The 25,539-nt window shown below is 42.1% G+C and overlaps 1 protein-coding gene across 3 annotated transcripts in view; it reads right to left on the bottom strand.

Moving 5' to 3' along the window:
- chd1 (chromodomain helicase DNA binding protein 1) overlaps positions 1-15,710 on the bottom strand; it is a 198,448-nt gene extending 182,738 nt beyond the window's left edge. For all 3 annotated transcript variants that reach the window (XM_085987895.1, XM_085987904.1, XM_085987912.1), the window contains exons 1-2: positions 15,476-15,710; positions 14,365-14,562 (exon numbers count right to left, since the gene is read on the bottom strand). In XM_085987895.1, coding sequence (XP_085844021.1) covers positions 14,365-14,417 — 53 coding nt within the window. In that variant the 5' untranslated portion in view covers positions 14,418-14,562; positions 15,476-15,710. The remainder of the gene's footprint in view (positions 1-14,364; positions 14,563-15,475) is intronic.
- Positions 15,711-25,539: the final 9,829 nt, after the last annotated feature.

Here is a 25,539-nt window from a genome sequence, read left to right as displayed (position 1 = left end):
CTTTAAATGCTAGCCACTGCTTATCTACCGCCATACATTTTAATCTATTTTTCCAATCTACCTTAGCCAACTCGCCCCTCATACCTATGTAATTGGCTTTATTTAAGTTTAAGACTCTAATTTCAGACTTAGGCAAGTCACTCTCGAAATTAATGTGAAATTCTATCATACAGGTTGAGCGTCCAAAATCCGGAATGTTCCAGAATCCAGGCGATTGGTGGCAGGGTCGTCCAGAATCCGTAAAATGTTCCGGAATCCAGACACCCTGTTAAACCGCAACCTGGGCCCAGGCATTTCCAGACTCGGAACGTGTTTCTGATGTCCGAAGTCCGGAAACACCTGAGCCCAGGTTGCGATATTTCCGGACTTCGGACATCAGAAACACGTTCCAAAGTCCAGAAAAACACGAAAACCGGCTTGGCCTCGGTCCCGGATTCAGGACGCTCAACCTGTATTATGATCACTCTGCCCCAGAGGATCCTTTACTATGAGGTTGTTAATTAACCCTGTCTCATTACACAATACAAGATCTAAAATAGCCTGTTCCCTGGTTGGTTCCATGACGCATTGTTCTAGGAAACTGTCCTGAATGCATTCCATGAACTCGTCCTCCAGACTATCTTTGAATTGTCCAGTCTATATGAAGATTAAAGTCCCCCACAATTATTGCATTACCTTTTTTGCAAGCTCCTACTATTTCTTGATTAATATTCTGTCCAACTGTATAGCTACTCTTTGGGGGCCTATATACTACTCCTACCAGTGTTTTCTGTCCCTCGTCATTCCTTATCTCCACCCATACTGATTCTACTTCCTGATCTTCCAAGCGGAGATCCTTTCTCTCTGCTGTCCTTATGTCACCCTTTATTATCAGGGCTACTCCCCCTCCTTTTCCATTCTTCCTGTTTTTTCAAAACCTCAAGTACCCTGGAACATTTAGTTCCCAACCTTGGCCACCATGTCTTTGTAATGGCTATTAGATCAAACCCATTTATCTCTTTGTGCCACTAGTTCGTCTATCTTGTTATGAATGCTTTGTGCATTCAGATAAAGTGCTTTTAATTTAAAGGTTTTACCATTATTCCCTGCTTTGACCTTTTTCTCTGCTGCACTATTACCATTAAACTCTGTCCCTTCCTGTCACACTGCTTACTTTTACCCAAATCACTACACTGCTCTATTGCCTTGACCTTTCTCTTTAGATTTCTAAATTTCCCCACACCTGACCCCCCCTTTTTTTTTTTTTTTAGTTTAAAGCCCTATCTACAGTTCTAGTTATAGAAACATAGAAGATAGGAACAGGAGTAGGCCATTCGGCCCTTCGAGCCTGCTCCGCCATTCAATGAGATCATGGCTGATCATCCAAGTTCAGTACCCTGTCCCTGCCTTCTCCCCATATCCCTTGATCCCTTTAGCCTTAAGAAATATATCCAACTCTTTCTTGAATATATTTAATGAACTGGCAGAGAATTCCACAGGTTCACCACTCTCGGGTGAAGAAATTCCTCCTCATTTCAGTCCTAAATGGCTTACCCCTTATCTTTAGACTATGACCCCTGGTTCTGGACTCCCCGGCCATCAGAAACATCCTTCCTGCGTCTAGTCTGTCCAGGCCTGACAGAATTTTATAGGTTTCGATGAGATCCCCTCTCAATCTTCTAAACTCCAGTGAGTATTCGATTCGTCAGGACGCCGGTCCCAATCTGGTTTAAGTGGAGCCCGTCCCAATGGAACAGCTCCCTCTTTCCCCAGTACTGGTGCCAGTGCCTCACGAATTGAAACCCCTTCTTCCCACACCACTCTTTGAGCCACACATTTAACTCTCTAATCTGCTTGACCCTATGCCAATTTGCGTGTGGCTCAGGTAGTAATCCAGAGATTATTACCCTTGAGGTTCGGCTTATTAATTTAGACCCAAGCTCCTCAAACTCCCTCAGCAGAATCTCATTCTTAGTTCTACCCGTCATTGGTTCCTACATGGACCACGACAACTGGATCCTCCCCCTCCAAGTTCTTCTCCAGCTGCGAGGAGTTATCTTTAACCCTGGCACCGGGCAGGCAACACAGCCTTCGAGACTCTCGTTCGTGGCTGCAGAGAACAGTAACTAGCGCCCTGACTATACTGTCCCCTACTACTACCACATTCCTTCCTTCTCCCCCACTTGGATGGCCCCCTGTACCACGGTGCCATGGTCAGTTTGACCATCTTCCCTGTAGTCCTTTTCCTCATCAATACAGGTAGAAAGTACCTCGGACCTGTTGGACAAGGTCCTCCATACTACATCCTGGGTCCCCATACCTTCCTGACTCTCAGTCACACCCTCCTGTCCCAGACCACTGAATAACTCTAAAGTTCTACTTAACCTAAAGGGTGTGACTGCCTCCCGGAACAAAGTGTCCAGGTAACTCCCCCCTCCCTGATGCATCATGTCTGCAGCTCGTACTCCAGCTCAACAATTCTGAGCCGAAGTTCCTCGAGTTGCAGACACTTATTCCAAAAGTAATTCATTGTCAAAATATTTCAAAGCACTTCACGCAATGTCATTACGCTAAATTCACTGGCCTTAGTACAACAAACTAGGGCTAATGTTACACGCTATAATCAGTGGAATATTACTGAATCTTCTTGCAATTCACCATACAATGGGGTCTTGAATCAGGCAGACCACGTGTCACAGAAAATCTGATGGCAATTCAATGCAGCCACCAGTTGAGTAGCATCGATGAGTATACTATTATAGTCAGCACTTCTCTGAAATGTTCTCTGATTGCTCAGAGCTCCAAGCGTTTTGCTCTACATGCTCTTTTGCTTCCCTGTATCCTCAGTGCTTTAAACTCAGGGCTCTTTGCACTATTTCTACACCAACTCATTCTTTTCCAGCAATTCAAACCTCTCAGTGTTTCCTTCTTCTTACAATCTTCAGAAACCCAGGCTTGGCATCATCAAACGGAAACAACTTTCAAAATTCCATCCAGTATTTCAAGCAAAAGCTATCTCAATGCCTCTGTCTAATACCCAGTTTACACCAACACCTCGCTTAAATCTGCCACCTGAGCATCACTATAAAGTCATAATTTTACACTCCAAACTGACCCCAACAGTGAAATAAATATAAATTCTATCTGCACATGCAACAAGATACATCAATGCTCCCTGGTATAATAAACTAAACTGGTTTATTCCATCTACCAATGAAAATGTATTTACTGAGCATATAGGTGTGATTTCCTCACCAAATTTTACTGTATGGTATGGCAATTAAAGGTATTGACCATATCTTGGCTTGAAGTACAACTTTCATTTGTATTGTGTACAAAGATACATCGGAGTCATTTATAGGGTAGTGGATAGCAAGTGGACAGCAGGTCAAGGAGGGGAAGGTTTTAAGATGATTCTTGAAGGCAGAGAGGGAAGTGCAAGCTGGAGTTACTGAGGGAGAAAGTTCCAGTGAGTGGGATAAGGTGGCTGCCGAAGGTGGAGCACAGGGATCATGGAACAGGAAGTAGGTTGGTGTTGGAGGGCAGAGGGTGCAGGCATACAGGGACAAAGAGGAAATCATGGAAGCTGTGGCGCAATTTGAAAGTGAGGAAAATATCCTTCAAGTCAATTCTTTGGGGCACAGAAAGACGATGGCGTTTGGTGAGGACAAGAGTGATACGAATACAAGCCTTAATGCAGTGGAGAACACTTGCAGTTTATGAACAGTAGAAGTAAAGAGGCTGACAAAATGAACATTGTAGAAATCCAGCTGTGAGGCTATAAAATCATGGAGTAGGATTTTGGATGTAAGCAGAAGGAGTTGGGTGGAGCAGACAACGTTACGTCAATGAAAGAAAGCAGTCAAATTGCTCCACAGCTTCCATGGTTTCCAAAAAACAAGGAGTGATGTCACAGGACAGCAGGTAGGTGATTGGTTGGTTGGTGAGTATTAACGTTTTTTTCTCTTTTCTCTGTAACCTAGGACATTCGTTTAAACTAGGTGCGGGAAACTACAAAGTGCTGTATTAAATGTATAGCTTAACTAGTTAAACTAATTAATATAGCTATAAATTAATCGTTGAATAAAGACTTAACTAAAAAAATAAAATATGCCTAGACTAAGATATGGCAGGGTAGGTTGTGTGTCTGGGAATCTGTGGACAGCGAGACTGTCCCGAGCAAACACGTCTGCAGGAGATGTCTCCATCTCCGGCTCAGAGTCATTGAGCTGGAGTGCGAGTTGGAGACACTCCGACACATAAGGGAGGGGGAGGAATTTCTGGACAGTTTTATCCAGAATACAGTCACACCCCAGAGGAAAGCACAGGTTCAGGAAGAGGAGGGCGTGACCGTTAGGGAGCTGGGTAGTGGGGATTTAGGAGAGGTTGAGAAGGAGGTCCCGCAGACATTGGTCCTGTCCAACAGGTATGACGGACTCGCTACCCGTGAGGACAAGAAGACTGCAGGGAGGACAACCACATTGTAGATCAAGGCTCTGTGGCTAAGAAGGCTGTCCTCTGCAGCCAAGAACGAGAATCCCGGTGCCAGGGTAAGGGATATCTCACAACAGCTGGAGAGGAACTTGGAAAGGGAGGGGGTAAATCCAGTCGTCATGGTCCATGTTGGAACAAACGACATAGGTAGGAACAGGGAGTATCAGGAGTTAGGCTCTAAATTAAAAAGCAGGACCTCGAGGGTATTAATCTCTGGACTATTGCCCGAGCCACATGCAAAGTGGCATAGAAGCAGACAGATCCGAACAATTAACATGTGGCTAAAGGGCTGGTGTGGGAAAGTGGGTTCCTTTTCATGGGACACTGGCACCAGTTCTGGGGCAGGAAGGAGCTATACCAATGGGACGGGCTTCACCGGACCCAGGATTGGACCCGTGTCCTAGCAGAAAGGGTAAATAGGGAGGTGGCAAAAGCTTTAAACTAGTAAGATGGGGAGGGGGATCTACAAGAAACATAACCAGCCTAATTATAAACAAAACAGAAAAAGAGGACATAGGAAAGAATAAAAGGGAGGACATTCATGGCAAGAGAATAAATAAGAGTTATAGAACAGAAATCTAAAAAGATGGTTAAACATAAAAAGTGAGGCAATCCTATTAAAAATGAGTTAAACTATCTGTACAGCAATGTGCACAGTGTCTGTAATAAAACAGGGGAGCTGGAGGCAATCATATGTCACGAGGAACCAAACATAATACGGATTACTGAGAAATGGCTACAGAAAAATCAGGACTGGGAATTAAACATTGCAGGGTATAACATATTTAGAAAAGATGGGGAGGGAAAAAGGGGGTGGAGTAGCTGTACTTATTAGGGATAACAATGGCAGTAGAAAAAAGTGACGCAGAGATCAACAAGACAAAAATAGAATCAATATGGATAGTAATAAAAGATAATAAAGGATCAATCACACTAATAGGCGTAGTCTGCAGACCACCTAATAGTGGAAGGGAGGTGGAGGAAGAAATATGCAGACAAATTAGGGAAATGAGTAACAAACATAGAATAATCATGGGGGATTTCAACTACCCTGATATTAATTGGACAGAAGTGGTAGGTAAAGGGGATAAGGGAATGGAGTTCCTACAATGTGTACAGGACTCCTTTCTAACCCAATGTAAAAATCCCAAGGGGAGGATTTGCCATTGGATCTAGTAATGGTGAATGAACCAGAGCAGATAAGAGAAGTAAAGGTATGGGAACATAGGCAACAGTGACAATATAATATGCTTTAAGATGATAATTGAGAAGGACATAAGTATGACAAAAACCAGGGTAATAGATTGGAGAAAAGCCGATTTTGAGGGGCTGAGAATAGAACTTGGGAAACAAAAATGGGCAACAATATTGGTAAACAACGATGTAGAACAGCAATGGGAAACATTTAAAATGGTGTTCAACAGAGTGCAGGAAAAATATATTCCGCTAAAAAAAACTAAACTATAATGAGGCTCCATGGGTGAATAAAGCCATAAGAGAACAACTGAGGGTAAAGAAAAAGGCATATATTAAGTACACAGACAGCAGAGGAGTGCATGATAAGAGAGAATACGAAAAGATTAGGAGGAGGAGTCAAATAAACAACCAGGGAGGCAAAGAGGAACTATGAAATTAAATTATCAAGGAACATAAAACAAAATAGTAAAATATTTTTATAGGCACATCAATTTAAAAAAAGGTTGGGATGGGAATAGGCCATTAAGGGATAGTCAGGACAATACCACAGCTAACGATAGAGAGATGGCAGAAATATTAAATAATTATGTTGCTTCAGTATTTACCAGGGAGATAGAACAGGTGGACATGACATTGGATGATGAGATTAGTAATGAGATAAGTGCATTTACAATAAAAAAGTGAGTATATTAAATAAATTAATCAAACTCAAAGAGGATAAAACCCCTGGTCTGGATGGATTGCATCCACGCATTTTAAAAGAATCTAGGGAAGAGATAGCAGAGGCATTACTATGCATATTGAATAATTCGTCAGAAAAAGGTATAGTGCCACAGGACTTTCAAACTGTGCTTGTAATAGTTGTAAAAACATGTGTGTTATAGAAGTCCAAATGCATTTGAAGCACAGTATCTTTGCTTTTGCTCACTGCCGAGTACTATAAAGCCTCAAAAGTCAAGAAACTTTCAGCCATCAGTTCCTTCAGTGATGAAGATGCTACTCACTCCAACCAATACACTTTTCACTCCAACCAATACACTTTTCACTCCAACCAATACACTTTCCTTTTGTTATGAACTTTACAATCTCTTTTCATTTTTACAATTTTATGGATTATCTCATCCGAGGAATCCTTTATGCCTAGGAGCTGATGGCACCATTGAAAATATAAATGACTTCTAAACTATCTGTTCTCAGATAGCATGAAGTGTTTTTAAGTGAGAATTTCTAATTTGCAAGTCAGAAATTCCCAACGCCAGATCTTTAATAAGCTTTATTGTTAGTAAGTCAGCTGCTGCCGTATTATTTTTCAAGTTATCGAGATTCACACACTGAGCAGACTGCTCCAATTCTAGGCAAGTGTATTTTTAAGAACTTATGAGGATGGCTTGTATCTACTTTACTGCACTTTTTAATGCAAAAGTACTGAACATAAAAGCAGATTAATGTAAAAATTTCAGAAAGACAAAGTTGAGAATGGGAAAGAAAAGGGAAAATACAAAGTATTAACACAATGAACAGTGTAAAGTCAGAGTTGATAAGTTGCATTAGTGCAAATGTTGCTTTTGCTATTTTTTTGTCAACCAGCCATAAAAGCAGTATTTAAGTCTCACCTGCAAGTTTGTTGATCATAAAAACCTGCATAAGATGCAACCTCTACAATGTTTATATCTACCACCAGAAAATAACCCTTAATACGACAGAGCAAGTAATGTGATTCCCTATACCTTCAGTTTTTAAGGATATCAGATTTTAAGGATATCAGACCTTTTTCACCTATGTTATTTTGCCTACATTATTTCACCTCTACTGCACCTATACAACAGAAGTCAAAATAAGTGCTTAAAAAATGTAAACATATCATGCATTACTAGCAAGTGCCTTGCAAAGAGTTTAAAACAGTATTTCAATCTTCACAAGAAATACAACACCAAAACTGATTCTTACTTGTGTGGTTCTTGATCATTTCCAATATACTGTTAGCTTTTATAGGTAATTGCTAATTCTAATATCTTATTAAAAAATACTGCATGAGTGATGCGCTATCAATTACTCATAAAAGACTGAGAGTTAAGAGAGTAACTAAAGGCTTTTATTAACAAAAGAATGAAGGTCTGCCTCGAGTGGTCGACCGGTCCAGAATACAAAAGGGGCTGGGGAGCAGTCACCTTTATACTAGCACTTGTGGGAGGAGTCAGCCGAGGCATGTACACAGTGGAATACAAACAGTGGTTTACCACAATGAGCATCTAGCAAGAAATAGGATTGAATGTTATGAGGGTAAATTTAGACATACAAGTGATTAGTTAATGGAGCACTTTATGGTATGTTATTCAGTATATAAAAAGAATATTTAAGGAAGTTTGTTTGGGATTTTCAGGAAGTCATTCCTGGTTTAAAATGCCTTCAAGAAATTTTGGATTGGGTTTAGATGGAGTCAATGACAGTACAGTATACTGTTGCATGGTAAATTGGAGGGAATGGGCTCAATAGGCCAAATTTTTTTCTGTTTCATGATTTCTTATGCTCTTATTTAAACAGTAATAATTTAGCTACACAAAGTACTACCATGGTGACTAGCGGTAGCAGTTAAGAAGGCAATAGTTTGGTTTCTGGCGTAGAATAAAATAATGAAAGGGCAATACTGAAAACATACATGTAAGGGAGTACAAAATAAGATACAATTATAGACTGAAAGGTTTAGCAAAAGTATGTTGCCATTTTGTTTTCTCCTCTCCTCCCTTCCCCACCCACCTCAGCTTCCCTGTACTGTGCCCATTTTCCAACTGAGAGGGCAATCCAGCCACTCTAAGATAAGCAAGGGCAAACTGCAGTAACTTGCTCACCTAGAAGTCGTCCATTTGGAGACAGATATTCTTCTTGCAGATATAGGTGAAAGTAAGGCATTACCATATAAGGGATCAGAGACTCAAAGCCACATCCTACCACTAGCTGCTTAAAACTTTGATTATCAGACAACCTGGTTTATTTTTCTGTATTACAGAATGCATCAGAAGTTAGTGAAATGTGTGTACCCCAACTAAGGGCATTTGTTTTATTCTATTTGTAAGAATGTGTTAGAGAATGGGTAATTGCAACATATTATGACCATTGTTTGATCAATATGGGAGTGACTAAAAAAGTGGCCAACAGTGCAAAAGGTACTAGCCTGTCATTAAAGTTATTTAATTTCCCTTAACAGTGCAGATTACCACATCTGCTTTTTAACACACAAGTTTGGTACACAAAATGAAATGACCATAAGCCAAATAAATAGGACAGAAGTTTCTCATCTAAGCTGACAAGTTTAACTAAAAGTTTACAGGCAAAGCATACCATAATGTCCAGTTCCTGAAAACGTTTCCTATTGAGTAAACCAGGAAATATTATTAAGTCTAAAGAGAAATCCTTCACAGTTAATGTATTACTCATAACAATCTGCACAACTACTTCAAGATTATTCATAGAATCACAGAATGCCACAGCACAAAAGGAAGCCATTCGGCTCATCGTGCCTGTGCCAGTTCCTTGGTAAAGCTATCCAATTAGTCCCATTCCACTGATCTTTCCCCATAGCCCTGTCATTTTTTTCCCTTCAAGTAGTTATCTAATTTTCTTTGAAAGTTATTATTGAATCTGCTTCCACCACCCTTTCAGGTAGTGCATTCCAGATCATCATAACTCGCTGTGTAAAAAAAAGTTTACTCACGTCGCCTCTGGTTCTTTTGAAAATCATCTTAAATCTGTCTCTTCTGATTACCAACCCTTCTGCCACTGAAAACAGTTTCTCCTTACTCTACCAAAACCATTCATAATTTTGAACACCTCTATCCAATCTCCTCTTAACCATCTCTGCTCTAAGGAGAACAACCCCAGCTTCTCCAGTCTCTCCACATAACTGAAGTCCCTCATCCCTGGTACTGTTCTAGTAAATCTCTTCTGCACCCTCTCCAAAGCCTTGACATCCTTCCTAAAATGTGGTGCCCAGAATTGAACACAATACTCTAGCTGAGGGCTAACCAGTGTTTTATAAAGGTTCAGCATAACTTCCTTGCTTTTGCACTCAATTCCTGTATGAATAAATCCAAGGATCCCATATGCTTTCTTAACAACCCTGTCCTGCCACCTTCAAAGATTTGTGTACATACACCCCCAGGTTTCTGTGTTCTGCACTCCCTTTAAAATCGTACCATTTAGTTTATATTGCCTCTCCTCATTCTTCCTACTAAAATGTATCACTTCACACTTCTCTGCGTTAAATTTCATCTGCCATGCGTGTGCCCATTTTACCAATGTTACTATCCTCCTCATTGTTTACTACATTTTGTGTTTCGCATCATCTACAAAATTTGAAATTATGCTCTGTATACTCAAGTCCAAGTCATTAATATATATCAAAAAGAGCAGTGGTCCTAGTATCAACCCCTGGGGAACACTGGTTGTTTTTCAGACTGAAGGTAAGTATACATTCACCACTATTCTCTACTTTCTGTCCCTTAGTCAATTTTGTATCCATGCTGCCACTGTCCCTTTAATTCCATGGGCTTTAAATTTTGCTAGCAAGTCTATTACGTGGTACTTTGTCGAACGTCTTTTGAAAGTTCATATACACATCAACCGCACTACCCTCATCAACCCTCCATTATTTCAACGAACTCAATCAAGTTAGTCAAACACGATTTGTCTTTAACAAATTCATGCTTTCATTTATTAGCTCATACATTTCCAAATGCCAATTAATTTTGTCCCAGATTATTGCCTCAAAGTTTCCCCACCACCGATGTTAGGCTGATTAGCCTGTAGTTGCCTGATTTAACCATCTCCCTTTTTAAAAAAAACAGGGGTGTAACATTTGCAATACTCCAGTCCTCTGGCAGCACCCCCATATCCAAGGAGGATTGGAAGATTGTGGCCAGGCCCTCCACAATTTCCCTCAGTAACATAGGATGCATCCCATCCAACTGGATGAGTTTCTACTTCGAGGACTGCCAACCTCCTCTATCTATTTTTATCCTATCCAATATCACTACTGCCTCCTCCTTTACTGCCACATTGACAGTATCCTCTTCTCTCGTGAAAAGGGCTGCAAAGTACTCATTTAATACCTCAGTCTACTATATGTTGACCTAAAATAATGGGATGCAATTGTTTCTATTTGTTTTTGGGATGCGAGTAACAATAGCAAGGCCACATTTATTGCCCATCCCTAGTTGTTCTGAGAAAGTGATCATGGGCTGCCTTTTGACCAAAATAGTTTGAGGGGCTAATCCAGGGAGCATTAAGAGTCAATCACATATAGGCTAAACTAGGTAGGGGTACCAGATACCGCTCCCCGAAGGTCATAGTGAAACAGTTGGGATTTTATGACAAAACAGCAGCTTTCATGTTTATTTTTTGAGTCTCAGCCCACAAATTACCATATTTATTGAATTCAATTGCATAATTTGCTCTGGTGGGATTTAAACTCTCAACCTCAGGGTTGGTAGTCCAGTACCATAGCCACTGCACTACTGTATGTAAGTAATATCACATAGTCTTTAGATAGATAAAGGGTACATGACCTATCAAAGCAGAGGTATAGCAACATTTAGCAAATTACATTTGTATGACCAATGCACAATATGCATGCAAATTATTAAATGGTTATTTTCACTGAACTGTAAGCACCAAACTTTTTAGCTCTTTAACCACAATGATAACAGCTATGCAAGATCTTCAGAGAGCTGCAATCCTGATCATTACTCATCGGGACCAAAATTCAAATGCAAGTTCCTGATCATCAGTGGGCAAAACCAACACGCAACTGAATTGGAGAGTAAATTGTTAAATAAGCCAATCCATTTACAATACATAGTGGTTCGGTAATTTTCCAGAAATATTTTCCTGTAATACTGGTTCCTCCCATCACATGATTGGATATACCAGAAGTCTTTCAGAATTTAAGCTGTACCTTCCCCCTCCACTGGCCAGGCAACACAACAACTGTTATCTGCTGAAGACATTGACAGACTCCATAGCCCTATAACCATTTACAATTACAAAAATAATCTAGCCACTACACATTATATTATGCAGTTGTGTTGGAACAAGTTATGGGCTGCCATGCAACTTCAGAGTTCATTAACTCATTAATATTTCCTTTCATCCAGCGATGTCATCACCCCACCTACCCAGCAAACTGTATTAAACCTCAATACACTCCAACCCAAGTTTTATTTTCACATCACATTTCTTTTTCTGACAGAATCTTGAAAATGGTCTGTAGAAAAGAGAAAGCTGAGGGGTGACCTAATAGAGGTCTTTAAAATTATGAATGGGTTTGATAGGGTAAGCGTAGAGAAAATGTTTCTGCTTGTGTGGGAATCCAAAACTAGGGGTCATAAATACAAGATAGTCACTAATAAATCCAATAAGGAATTCAGGAAAAACTTCTTTACCCAGAGAATTGTTAGAATGTGGAATTTGCTACCACAAGGGGTAGTTGAGGTGAATAGCATTGATGCATTTAAGGGGAAGCTAGATAGGCACGACAGATAGGAATAGAAGGTTATTCTGATAGGGTTAGATGACGTAGGGTGCGAGGAGGCTTGTATGGAGCATAAACACCAGCATAGGCCAGTTGTGCCGAATGGCCTGTTTCTGTGGTGCAATTTCTATGTAATTCTATGGTTTGTTCACAAAAGGGTTCCAGTGATTCCCTTTGTTTAATCTCTTTGGGCAACTTTGTATATCAAAGGAAAGATAAATCTTTGATGCATAATAAATTGTATGACAGAGTTATAAAAAAGCGCCTTTATGTGATGGACAAGAAAATCAGGTAATGCCACAGTTATTGCTCTCTAATCCATTTGCTGAACGGATACTGGCAATGGACCACATCTGTAACGCAACACAACGTTCTGGCAATAATGCTAAAATACAAAAATAAGGATTAGCAGAGAAACTGTGTGTGCAATATTTGGGTATTATAGCATGCAACTGTATCTCATCTCAACAGAGGAACAGCAGTTTAGTCCAATATCCATTATCTATTTGTACTCTTTAACATAGTTCAAAGATCACTTTACATAATATTGGAATTTAACGTGGTCTAAAACTACAATTTTATCTCAATCTATTTATTTCAGAATCTAGAGATATTATATCAATGTTTACAAAGCATCAATTTTTTTTATGAGAATGTTCTCTCTTTCCCTCAAGGTGTTGACTTCATGCTAGTTCCACAAGATCCATATCCCTCCAGCACATCATCCAAGTGGGCATTAATTATGCACAGCGCTTGATTTTTGTTTTGAGGGGGAAGAACAAAAACAAGTTTGCTGTTCTTCTTCACCCCCCCCCCTCATTTTTTAGCAGCAACCATTATTTGGGAGGTGCCTTTTGTTAACTGGATGGTATCATACTTCTACACAGTGTCACCAATGTGTCCCCAGGAGGCATGCTTGCAATAAAAAGAGCTGCAGGTTTTATTTCCTCCTTCTGAGAAAACACATCTTGCAACAATGCCATATTATATCAACTGAAAAGTGATTTAAAAAAAAATCCACTCAACTGGTGGCAGCAGAATTTAAAGTAGAAGTTTATCACGATACGAGCTGGGAAACAGGCACTACCAGCTATACTGTGACACCCCATCCCCTTAATTAAATCCCTAATTGCCTTTATTATAAAATAAGGATAACCTGCATCCAAACCAAAATATGTACATTCAAAGCAGCTAAATCAATCTGGGCAAGTATAAAATTATGTTGTGGGTGTGGGACACTTCCCAGTTTGTGAGATATTGAAAAAATAACCCTTGTACAATACCATTCTCCAATGAATTAGTATGATGTGGCCTGATGCAATTTCACAATATTTTGCATACTTCACACACGTCATGGTTACTTGATTATAATTGTGGTTTATTCACCAGTAAAAGGTATCCAAAATGACTTCAATGAATAAAGTTATAGTTTCACCCATTTTCGTGATTCTGTAGTCTCCCACACCATGAACCTACTCCAGCTACTGGAAGATGCACAAGGCCACACCTTTGATTCCTCTTTCTGATGACAAACAGCTGAAACATGTTGCCAGAGAATTGACGAGCCCAGAACTCAGAACTTATTTTAAAAAGTAGCCAGATGCTGCAACGGGAAGAGAGCAAGACTGTATCCTGGATGAGATCAAATGGACTTTCTTCGCCAAATGCCTCTTGTAATCTCTGTTGCAACTTGCCTGTGCCCCAGTCAGCAACCAGGGAATAACTGATATAGGAACTCTCTGCATGGCAAATCAGAGACACAAAGAGGCCACAAGGCATGGAAATCCAATGAACTATGCCACTCACTTTAAGTATGTTACTTGAACTTGGTTTTGCTGCAACACACTTGAAGGGTCAAGATGTTGAACTACAAAAGCAAAAAAAAATCCTAAAAGAGCATTACAGCCTTGAATTCAGATTTTACATTTTTGGAGCTTTCGCTTTGGGAATTTTAACCAGAATTTGCATCTCCTGCTAGCATTGGTATCCAAATCAAGATTTTCAGCACAGTGCAGAGACTATGGTAGATTATTGGGAAAAATACATTCCCATCTTTATATGCGCAACCCACAAGGATTTACCACTTAAACGTGTTAACATCTTACTGCTACACTACAGTAACCCAGTATATTTCTGTTGCTTAGAGTTAAGAGTAAAGCGTTTAATACCTCGAGTCTCCACTGCTGTTACTGACGCTGTCCTCGTCACCGTGACCCTCCATTTCCAGGTTTGAAAAGGAAAGTATCAGATGAGAACCTTCACTGAAACTTGGAAACTGATAAAATCCTACTCCGAAATAAAACTTATTTATCGGTCCACAGTGGTTCTGTACTTCTGCTTATCCTCCAAATGCGAACCCCACGTTTCTGCAGTAAAAGAAATTTAAGTATTTAGGATAGTCTCTACGATCTCAAAAACTGCAGTTATCCAAATTACAGATAAACACGGATCACGTATTATGACAACAGTTATCGCTGCCTGAAAATCAAATCACTGGCATCGATTGCGCACGTAAATGTCATAAAACATTAAAAAAAATTAGGAAACAAAATGTTCTGCTTTCGTTCATCTAATCGATTTCGATTGTCTAGGTTTCATTTTTATACTGTGTGGGATCACCATGCGGACTCCTACTGTTACTTGCAGAATAAATGTAGATGTAAAAGACAATCTTGATAATCGAAACAAATGACCACATTGTAATGTCGCTTCCACCATTAACGTCTAATGAAGAGTTATTTTTGCAGGAGAATACCAGACACGACATTGGGTCGTCATCGAGCACGGCTTCCCCCGATTCCCGGGAAAAGAATAAGCCAGACAAAGAAGGTGTGGGGAAGAAAATCCCAAAGAGAAAAAATATAATTTGCTTCTGTAAATGCCTGCAGTCTTCTGATACAGCCGGTTACCATTTCGGCGCGGTTGTACGCTGGGCCTTGGGTGAATAACAAAGCGCCTGTGGAATTGCACCGTACACCTCTTCCCAGGCCTGGGCCTAGCGCGCTATGTGTCGGTGCCAGTCCGCCTGCCTGTCCGGGCAGCCTCTCCACAATGCTGCCGCTGGAATGTGCGGGGGCTGTGTGGGTGCACGAGACCCCCGCGGCGTTCTCTTACCGGGTCCGGCACATTCCATTGGAACACCGCGCTGACCGGCCGAACCTGAGCCCGGAGCTCGCGCTCGCACTTGTCCGAAAATTCTATCCGCTCCCCAACTCGTCCCTGTCCCCCTGTGCGAGGACTCTAAGAGGGAGGGAGGAAAGAAGGAAGGATATTTCTCACCCGGCGCGTCTGTTTTGTTCTCCTTGAGTGTTATTGTCGTGTCCCTGTTCCTTTTTTTTCCTCCCTGTAATTTTCCCTCCTCGCTCTCTCTTTGGCTGCCGACAAATAGTTTTATTTCGCACACACTATCTCCCTGCCGGCATACACCGCCGCCATGACTCGCGTTCACACTCCGGGCCGGGACCTACTCGGCACTGACGTCACCCGCACACCGAGGGGCGGGACGGGGACAACAGGCCGGAGGAGGTTGGCCTTGCTGCCCCGGGTTGACAGACACGGTCCCCAGCGAAACACTTGCAGCGACGATGCAGCAGCGTCAACAGTTCCACCAGTGGGCTAATAAAAATGTAACTTTGCTCCATCATAACCCGAACGGCACACTGTACGGAAAATACTGCACATTTTACAGAAACAGAAATTTAAAAAATCAAATGTTTGAAATATGCAGGAAGTCTGTAAGGAGAAAAAAACCGAAAACGTTTGAAGCATGGATCCTAGGTCAAGGTCCGCACGTGAAACATTGCTACCTTTACAGATGCTGACGGAGCTGCTGTGCATTTCAGCTTTAAGAATCGTTAATTTCCTAAAACAGCCACAAATTAAATGTTTCCTGCCATACAAAATAATGGAAACGTCAAAATCTATCCAGTGTGGCAGTTGACACCCCGCCGATATCTGCGCTCCTCTAATTCTGCCCTCGAGGATCCCTGATTATAATCGCTCAAACATTGGTGGCTGTGTCTTCTGTTGCCTAGGCCCTAAGCTCTGGAATTCCCTGCCTAAACCTCTCCACCTCGCTACCTCTCTTTCCTCCTTTAAGACGCTCCTTAAAACCTACCTCTTTGACCAAGCTTTTGGTCATCTGCCCTAATTTATCCTTATGTGGCTCGGTGTCAAATTTTTTGTCTTAAAATACTCCTGTGCAGCGCTTTGGGACATTTTACTACATTAAAGGTGCTATATAAATACAAGTTGTTGTTGACTAATAAACCTGCCTTATATATATTTCAAATAATGCTACTGCAATCTTTATGTGAAAACGTATTTAAAAGATAACAATGGATTGGTAATTAGTGATGTTATAGCATTTCTCCTCCTGGACCCAAAGGTCATGTGTGACTTGCCCCAGAGTCCATTCTTGGTTTCCCTTTATTTATCATCAATATGCTATCTTAGCAACACTAGCCCCAAACATAGATTCAACTTGTAAGTATGAAACTTCAAAAGTTTGGCTTTCTGTTCAACCCAGAGCTGAGCTTCAAACCCCACATCAATAGAAAGCAAAATCAGGCAGGCTGTAAAACAGGTGGCTGAAGCATTGCCACCCGTTTCCCGCCCAGTGGGAATGGTTAAAATCGACCCCTTAGCTCCACGTCTACAATATCACCCACCATCGGCACCATGTAACCCACACTTCCACTGAAACCCTTATCCACGCTTTATCTAGACTCCATTTCCAATCTCCTTGTCAATCTCCTAACCTCCATCCTTCATAATCTTCAACTTGTTCAGACTCAGCTGCCTATATCCTGCCTCCCACTAAGTTCCACTTGCCCATCATGCCCATCCTCACTGACATACAGTGGCTCCCTGTCCCCAATACATTAAATTTAAAATCCTTTTCCTTGTCTTCATATTCAAATCCCACTCCAGCCTTGCCCCACCCTTTCTTGGCAACCTCCTCCAGTTCTGGCACCATTCAGTCCTCCAACTCTGACCTTTTGTGCAACCCCTTCCGTTCTACCAGTGGTGGTAAAGCCCTAGCCAGCTGTACCCTATTATTTGGTATTCTCTTCCAAAACCTCTCCACTTCTCTTTCCACCTTCTCAAAACTCATTTTTAAGTCACCTCTCTTAACTGTCGCATTGCATCTCATTGTCCATTCCTTTACTATTTTTATCTATCTATAATTTTATCTGTGTGCAGTACCTTGGGACATTTTCTATATTAAAAGCACTATGTAAAAACGAGTTGCTGTTATATTTTATTGTTGTATGATAATATCCAACCCTAACACTCCAGTACCACCATTGACTCTAAGGTTGTTACCATGGTATCTGACTGTCTGATATGCAGTCTCAAATAAGCCAAAATTTCTTTAGCTCAATGTAAAGAAAGAACTTGCATTTATACAGCGCCATTCACGACCTCAGGATGTGAGGAATGTTCTCACTGGAAAAAAGGTTGAGGTGATATGATTGCTGTTTTTAGGATTTTAAAAAGGGACTAGATAATGTAGACCATGACAAGCTTGTCCAGAACAGTATAATCAGAAGACACTGCCTGTGCTTGAAGGGGAGGGGGGGCTAAATCCAAAATTAATCTGTGGAAACAATATTTCAGTGAGAGAGTGGTCAACCTCTGGAACACTCTAGGGAGACAGCGCAAGCAGTTAGTATTGATTAATTCAAATGCAAATTAGATAGATTTAGTTCAGAACATAACATTTTGAAATACAGTATATGAATAATTTGAGACATGACATGAGGTAAGTGTAGCGGGAAGAAAAAGGTGGCTTTGGACCTATGGTTCCCAAATCTCTCCACCACTAGGGTTTCCTTTGTGTCATTTCTGGGTCTGTAGTAGATTAATTGATAGAGATTGATTACTATGATTAGTCAACAACTCCACTATCATTGTATCAGGCATTTACCAGGATGGAAGAAGGCGAACTAGATGGATCTTGGTCTTTTTTCGTCTAGCAATTGCTATGTTTCTATGTCCCAAAACATTTACAGCCCATTAAGTATTTTTTGAAGTGTAGTCGCTGTTTTAATGTAGGATACAGCACAAGACATTGAAAATTCCCTTTAGACTTATGTGCTAATGAACCTGGATGAGGGATGTTATGTCTTAGAGGTTGCTCTTTTCTTGCCAATTTTCTCTGCTCCTCTCCACTATTGTATTCATCTGGGGTACAAATTCACATGCACCAACAGCCCACCAGTAACACAGTGGCTATTCTTAATGAATCTCGACAATTAAACTTGGCAGGCTAATCTATCGTGGGGGGCATTGGAGCTAACCTCGAGCCTGTCCTCACTTGACAATCATACATGCCTACGTTTGTGGGACAAGGGGCAAATGCATCTCTAGCCTGTTAAAGCCATTTAAGTTGTGGGACATCCCTCTGATCACATGAACTTTGGCAGGTTCAGTTCAGTAGTGGAGGTCTGGGGTAGGAGCATGCAGAGATGCACTGCCCTGCGGAGTTTCAGGGCCCTTATCATAGAATCATAGGATCTTACAGCACAAGAGGAAGCCATTCGGCCCATTGTGCCCATGCATGGGATCAGAGGGATGTCCCACAACTTTGAAAGAGCTATCTAATTAGTCCCACTCCCCTGCTCTTTCCCTCTAGCCCTGCAAATGTTTCATTTTCAAGTATATATCCAATTTATTTTTGAAAGTCACTATTCAATCTGCTTCCTCCACCCTTTCAGGCAGCGCTATCCAGATCATAACTCGCTGCATAAGAAATTCTCCTAATTTCTCCTTTGGTTCTTTTGCCAATTATCTTAAATATGCATCCTCTGGCTATTGACCCTCCTGCCAGTGGAAACAGCTTCTTCTTATTTACTCCCTCTTACGTGCTATGACCGTGTTTAAAGAGAAACCTACCGAAGCAAAATAAAACAAAATACTTCATTTTGTCATTTCTGTCAATACCAGTTTGGTGTAAATGCTGCCAATATCAGAATGCAATCAGCTAAACGTGATATTAACTTTATAATCTAATGAAAGTACTTTGCAGTTACTTCTTAAAATGTATAATTCTGTGCAGGTAAGAAGCTGTAATGCCCCTAATGATTTTCATATTTGGTTGAACATTCCAGAAGGTATTATTTATATTTAAGTGGATATCATTTGGTTTTGAGAATATTGAATTTAAATGAGGGACAATGCAACAAAATCATTTGTACCTCCAGAATGCCCAACCACAATCCTGACACCAATACTTTGCAATCTGAATTATTATTAAATCATGAACAGACAGCATACAAATTGAAATAAAATTAGAAATCATAAATTGTTGGTTTAATTAGTCTCATATCACTGATGTGTGAAACTAATTATGTCAATAGTTTATGATTTCTAATTTTATTCCAGAAAGGGACAGGTATATTTGCAAAAAATAACTTCCTACCACATTGTCTAATTTGGCCAGCCATCTGTCATTGAATGTGTCATCTAAACAGTCACATTTTATAGATTAGAATGATTCCTAGAAGGAAAATTTTCACTGTTAATTATTTAGAGTGAAACTGCAGCCACAGAACCTGACAATATGTCCACATTGCAATGAGGTACTAAGTTTAACTGGAGTCATAGAGTCATAACGGCACAGAAGGAGACCATTTGGCCCATCGAGTCCATGTCCGCACTCTGCAGAGCAATCCAGTCAGTCCCATTCCCCCGCTCTATCCCCGTAGCAAGTTTATTTCCCTCAAGTGCCAATCCAGTCTCCCCTTGAAAACATTGAGTGTCTCCGCTTCCACCACTTCCGTCAGTAGCGAGTTCCAGGTCCTCACCACTCGCTGCGTAAAAAAGTTTTTCCTCATATCCCCCCTGTATCTCTTGCGCAAAACTTTAAATCTGTGTCCCCTAGTCCTTGTACCATCAACTAGTGGAAACAGCCTTTCCCCATCTAGCCTATCCAAACCTGTCATAATCTTGTACACTTCTATCAAATCACCCCTCAACCTTCATTGCTCTAATGAAAACAAATCCAGCACCTCCAACCTGTCCTTGTAGCTAAGATCCCCCATCCCCGGAACCATTCTGGTAAATCTCCTCTGCACCCTCTCAAATGCCTTCACATCCTTCCTAAAGTGTGGTGACCAGAATGGATGCAATACTCCAGCTGTGGCCTAACCAGCACTTTATAAAGGTTCAGCATAACTTCTCTACTTTTGTACGCAATACTATTTATGAAGCCCAAGATCCCATATGCTTTGTTAACCACTCTCTCAATATGTCCCGCCACCTTCAGGGACCTATGCACATTAACTCCCAGGTCCCTCTGTCACTCCATACTCTTTAAAACTGTGCCATTATGTGTATATTGCTTCTCCCTGTTCCTTCTGCCAAAATGCATCACCTCACACTTCTCTGTATTAAATTCCATCTGCCACTTGTCTGTCCATTCTGCTAGCCTTTCTATGTCCTGTTGCAGTCGACTGGTATCATCCTCACTGTTTGCCACACCCCCAAGTTTGGTGTCATTGGCTACTCTGTATTCCAATATCCAGGTCATTTATATATATATCAAAAAAAGCAGTACCCCCAGCACTGACCCTTGGGGAACACCACTGTCTACCATTCTCCAGTCTGAAAAACAGCCATTTACCATAACTCGCTGCTTTCTGTCCTTAAGCCAATTCCTTATCCAAGCTGCCACTGACCGACCTATTCCATGAGCCTCAATTTTGTTAGCCAGCCTTCCATATGGTACTTCGTCAAACGCCTTCCGAAAATCCATGTAGACAACATCCATTGCATTCCCTTCATCAATCCTCTCTGTTACTTCACCACAAAATTCAGTTAGATTGGTCAAACACTGTGGTGTATGTGCCTTTAAGAGCCCCTGTGTACTGTAATGCCGGTAGTGGCCACTCGGGCTATATAAGCCTGTTTAGTTCACCTCCAGACTTTGTTCAGTAAACACCTGTTAAACCAACTCCTGCATTCCGTGTCTCCATTAACACACGGATACAACAGTGGCGACGAATTGGAAATGGACTTACCTGCAATTCGGCAGCACCTCAAGGAGATCGATTCCTCAGACGAAGATCGAAGAAAAAAGAAAAAGAAAAAACTGTGGTTTCACCAGCTAGCCGGGCTGGTGGCAGGTACTGCAATAATCCTTCCTGGGCGGCGGGCTGGGGCTCGATCGGCTGGCTCTGCAGCGGGGCCGAGCAGCGAAGGCGGAGGCAAACAGAGACGGAGGGTGGAGCACTCGGGAGACGGCCAGCGCTGCAAAGCAGGTCGGCGTTCGGACCAAGCAGAGGGAGGGAAAAGTCCCAGAGAGTCCGGCGGGAACGAGTCTCCAACTATTAAAAAATATCTGTATAAATAAAAACCGCGGAGAACAGCGTTGTCAGCAGCGGCAGCGGCGGGAAAGCGCGGGAGGCGCCATTTTTTCTCGGCAGGGAAGAAAGGAAAGCGCGGGAGGCGCCATTTTTTTTCAGGATGTCTAAGACTGGCAATATTACTGCTTTCGATAGTGATGTACAGGATTGGACCACATATGTGGAAAGAATGGAGGTATATTGCACAGCGAATGAAATAGAGGATGATAAAAAGGCATCGGTACTTCTAAATCTAATGGGCGCCAGAACATACGGGCTGTTAAGAAACTTAATCACTCCAGCCAAACCGATGGACAAGAATTTTAAGGAGATTGTTGATACCCTACAGGAGCACTTAAACCCAACACCGCTGCTGATAGCGGAACGATTCAAATTCTTCAGGAGGAATCAGCACAAGAATGAAAGTAACGCTGATTACCTTACCGAATTAAGGAAGCTGTCAAAGCACTGCCAATTCGGGGCAGGACAGGCAGATTCTCATCGAGACAAATTCGTCTGCGGTCTCCTAAGTGAAGGAACACAGAAAATGCTACTTTCTGAGAAAGATTTAACACTGGACAAGGCTTTCAGTGTGGCTGTATCATACGAAGCAGCAGCAAGAGGAGCTGCAGAGATACAGCAAAAGCCACAGGACTTCGGCACCCATGAAATGATACAGGGTTTCGAGAGATGTTATCGCTGCGGCAGATCCACCCATGACCAGAGGGACTGCTGGTTCAAGGACAAAGCATGCAGGCAATGCGGAAAGTTGGGACACATTGCACGTGTATGCCGATCTGGAAACAAAAAATCCACTGACAGAAACAAAATCAACAAGGAAAAGTACAGAAAGGTACAAATGATGACGGACAGTAGCTCCGAAGACCAGAAGAACGATAGCAACTCCGGAAACAAGAGACTAAGCTGTCTCAAATTACATAATGTAATTGCCAAAGAAGATTACCAGACCATTTGGGTTACCCTCACGATAGCAGGGTCCCCAGTTAAAATGGAGCTAGATACAGGATCAGCCCTGACTGTCATAAGTCGACGGGATTACGAGCGGCTATTTCCGCATGTACCTTTGAAAGACACATCCATTATCTTAAAAACATATACGGGGCAGAAAGTATACCCCAGAGGGAAAATAAGGGTGCCTGTTGTATACAACGGCAAGGAAATACAGAAGTTGTATTTATACATTCTGCAAGATGGTGGTCCACCGCTGTTGGGACATGAATGGATCAGGAAGATACGTTTAGACTGGCACTCCATTCAGGCACTGACGGTGACCAGTAAGAAAAAAAATGATGATGACGTCATACCTGAACGATTAAAAGACATCTTGGCCAACGCCAAAGAAGTGTTTCAACAGGAACTAGGAACCTTGAAAGGCGTCACCGCCTCAATAAAAGTGGAAGATGCGGCAATTCCCAAGTTTTTTAAGGCAAGGCCGGTGCCATACGCAATTCGTCCAGCAGTCGAGGCAGAGCTGGAGAATTTGGAAAAGGCAGGCGTGTTATCCAAGATAGATTGGAGTGAGTGGGCAACACCCATCGTCCCAGTCATGAAGAAAACGTTGAATAATGATAAATCTGAAGAACAGAGAAAAATTCGCATCTGTGGGGACTTCAAGGTGACTGTAAACCCGGTCCTTCACACGGTACAGTATCCTCTTCCGAGGATAGAAAATATTTTCGCCTCACTATCCGGAGGGAAACGTTTCACCAAAATTGACTTGGCACAGGCATATCTACAGATGGAGGTTGAGGAGGCCTCTAAAAAGTATCTCACGATAAACACACACAAAGGCCTGTACCAGTACAATCGACTGGTTTTCGGAGTAGCATCAGCTCCAGCTATCTGGCAAAGAGCTATGGAGCAAGTCCTGCAAGGGATTCCGGGGACTCAATGCTGCCTAGACGACATCCTTGTAACAGGAGAAAATGACAACGAGCACCTTGCCAATTTGGAGCAGGTGCTCACTAGGCTGAGAGAACGGGGCCTACGAGCAAATCGCTCCAAGTGCGAATTTTTCCAGAAACAAATATCATATTGTGGCCACATAATTAACGAAGATGAGTTGCATAAGTCACCTGAAAAAATTGAAGCGGTCATAAAAGCCCCAGCACCTGAAAATGTCTCACAATTAAGGTCGTTCCTGGGATTGATAAATTACTATCATAAATTTTTACCGAACTTGTCAACTATTCTGCACCCTCTTAACGAACTGCTACAAACGGGAGTAATTTGGAAATGGAGCGAAGACTGTAAACGTGCCTTCCATAAATGCAAAGTCTTGATCACGTCCAAGGAAGTTTTGGCTCATTACAACCCATCACTGCCAATCAGACTGGCATGCAATGCATCCCCTTACGGCGTAGGAGCGGTATTATCGCATAGATTCCCTGATGGCTCGGAGCGGCCGATAGCTTTTGCGTCACTCTCATTGAACTCAGCTGAGCGTAACTATGCCCAGATCGACAGGGAAGCACTCAGCCTGGTATGGGGAGTGAAGAAATTCAACCATTACCTACACGGACAAAAATTTACCTTGTTGACTGACCATCAACCCCTCGTCTCCATATTCAACCCTAAAAAGGGCGTTCCCATTATGACAGCGCAAAGGCTACAGAGGTGGTCCCTTTTCCTAGGGGCACACCAATATGACATAGAATACAAAGGATCAAAACAGCATGGAAATGCTGACGGGTTATCGCGTCTGCCGTTGCCAACGGTAGAAGAGGCACCTACAGTGGACCCAGTGGAGATGTTCCACTCAACCATAGTGGAATGTCTACCAGTAACAAATTCTACCATTGAAAAGGAAACGAGAAATGACCCGACTCTCTCACGAGTCTACGATTTAACGGTGAAGGGATGGCCAGCACATGGCGAACCACTGTTGCCAGCATTCTCGCAAAGAAGAGAACAGCTGTCAGTGTGCCGAGGAACCTTGATGTGTGGATCCAGAGTGGTGATTCCACCCAAACTCCAGGATAAAGTGCTAAAGGAGCTTCACGAGGGGCATCTGGGTGGAGTGAAAATGAAGAACCTAGCCTGAGCGTATGTGTGGTGGCCAGGTATCGATGGAGACATTGAAGAAATGACCAAGGGCTGTCTAGGATGCCAGAAGGTCCAAAACGCCCCACCACAAGCCCCTCTACATCCATGGGAGTGGCCCTCATCTCCATGGCAAAGGGTACACATCGACTTTGCTGGTTCATTTATGGACTCAATGTTCTTATTCGCGGTTGATGCACACTCCAAGTGGCCGGAGGTAATAAAGATGTCCTCCACCACCACGGAAAAAACCATCACAGTATTAAGGACCATATTTGCTAGGAATGGGCTGCCTGAACAGATCTGTTCTAATAATGGACCGCAATTTGTGTCCGAAGAATTCAGGAAGTTCTTAAAAAACAATGGGGTTAAGCACTACACGTCCGCCCCATACCATCCCCCCACCAATGGATTGGCTGAAAGGTTTGTCCAGACCTTCAAGAAGGCCTAAAGGCCATGGGTAATGAAGACATAAATCTACAGCATAAGGTAGATAACTTCTTGTTTGCATTCAGGAATGCAACACATGTGGTTACAAACCAAACTCCCGCCATGATGTTTTTCAATAGAAGACTAAGATGCCGGCTGGATTTGATCAAGCCAAACATCAGAAGGGACGTAGAGAACCGGCAATTTCAAGGCATGAATGAAAGGCCAACTAGAACCTTCCAGATAGGTCAACAAGTTTTGGCCCGGGACTACCGTACCGAGAAATGGCAGCCTGGAACTATTTGCACACAACTAGGACCGCTGGTGTATGCCGTGGACATTGGAGAAAGCATAATAAGGCGCCATGCTGACCAGATCATAGTCATCCGAAAAGGGACAACCTACACCACAACTCTATACGCCTAATGATGAAGCAGAGATACCCATAGTATCTACCTCCGATCCGGTGATACTGGAACCAGATGAACCCGACACTGGCAT

The sequence above is a fragment of the Somniosus microcephalus genome, chromosome 1 (assembly GCF_052327205.1).
Source record: "Somniosus microcephalus isolate GS21.2 chromosome 1, FLI_Smic_1.0, whole genome shotgun sequence".
Lineage (NCBI taxonomy): Eukaryota > Metazoa > Chordata > Chondrichthyes > Squaliformes > Somniosidae > Somniosus > Somniosus microcephalus.
This window is presented reverse-complemented; position numbering and strand designations above follow the sequence as displayed.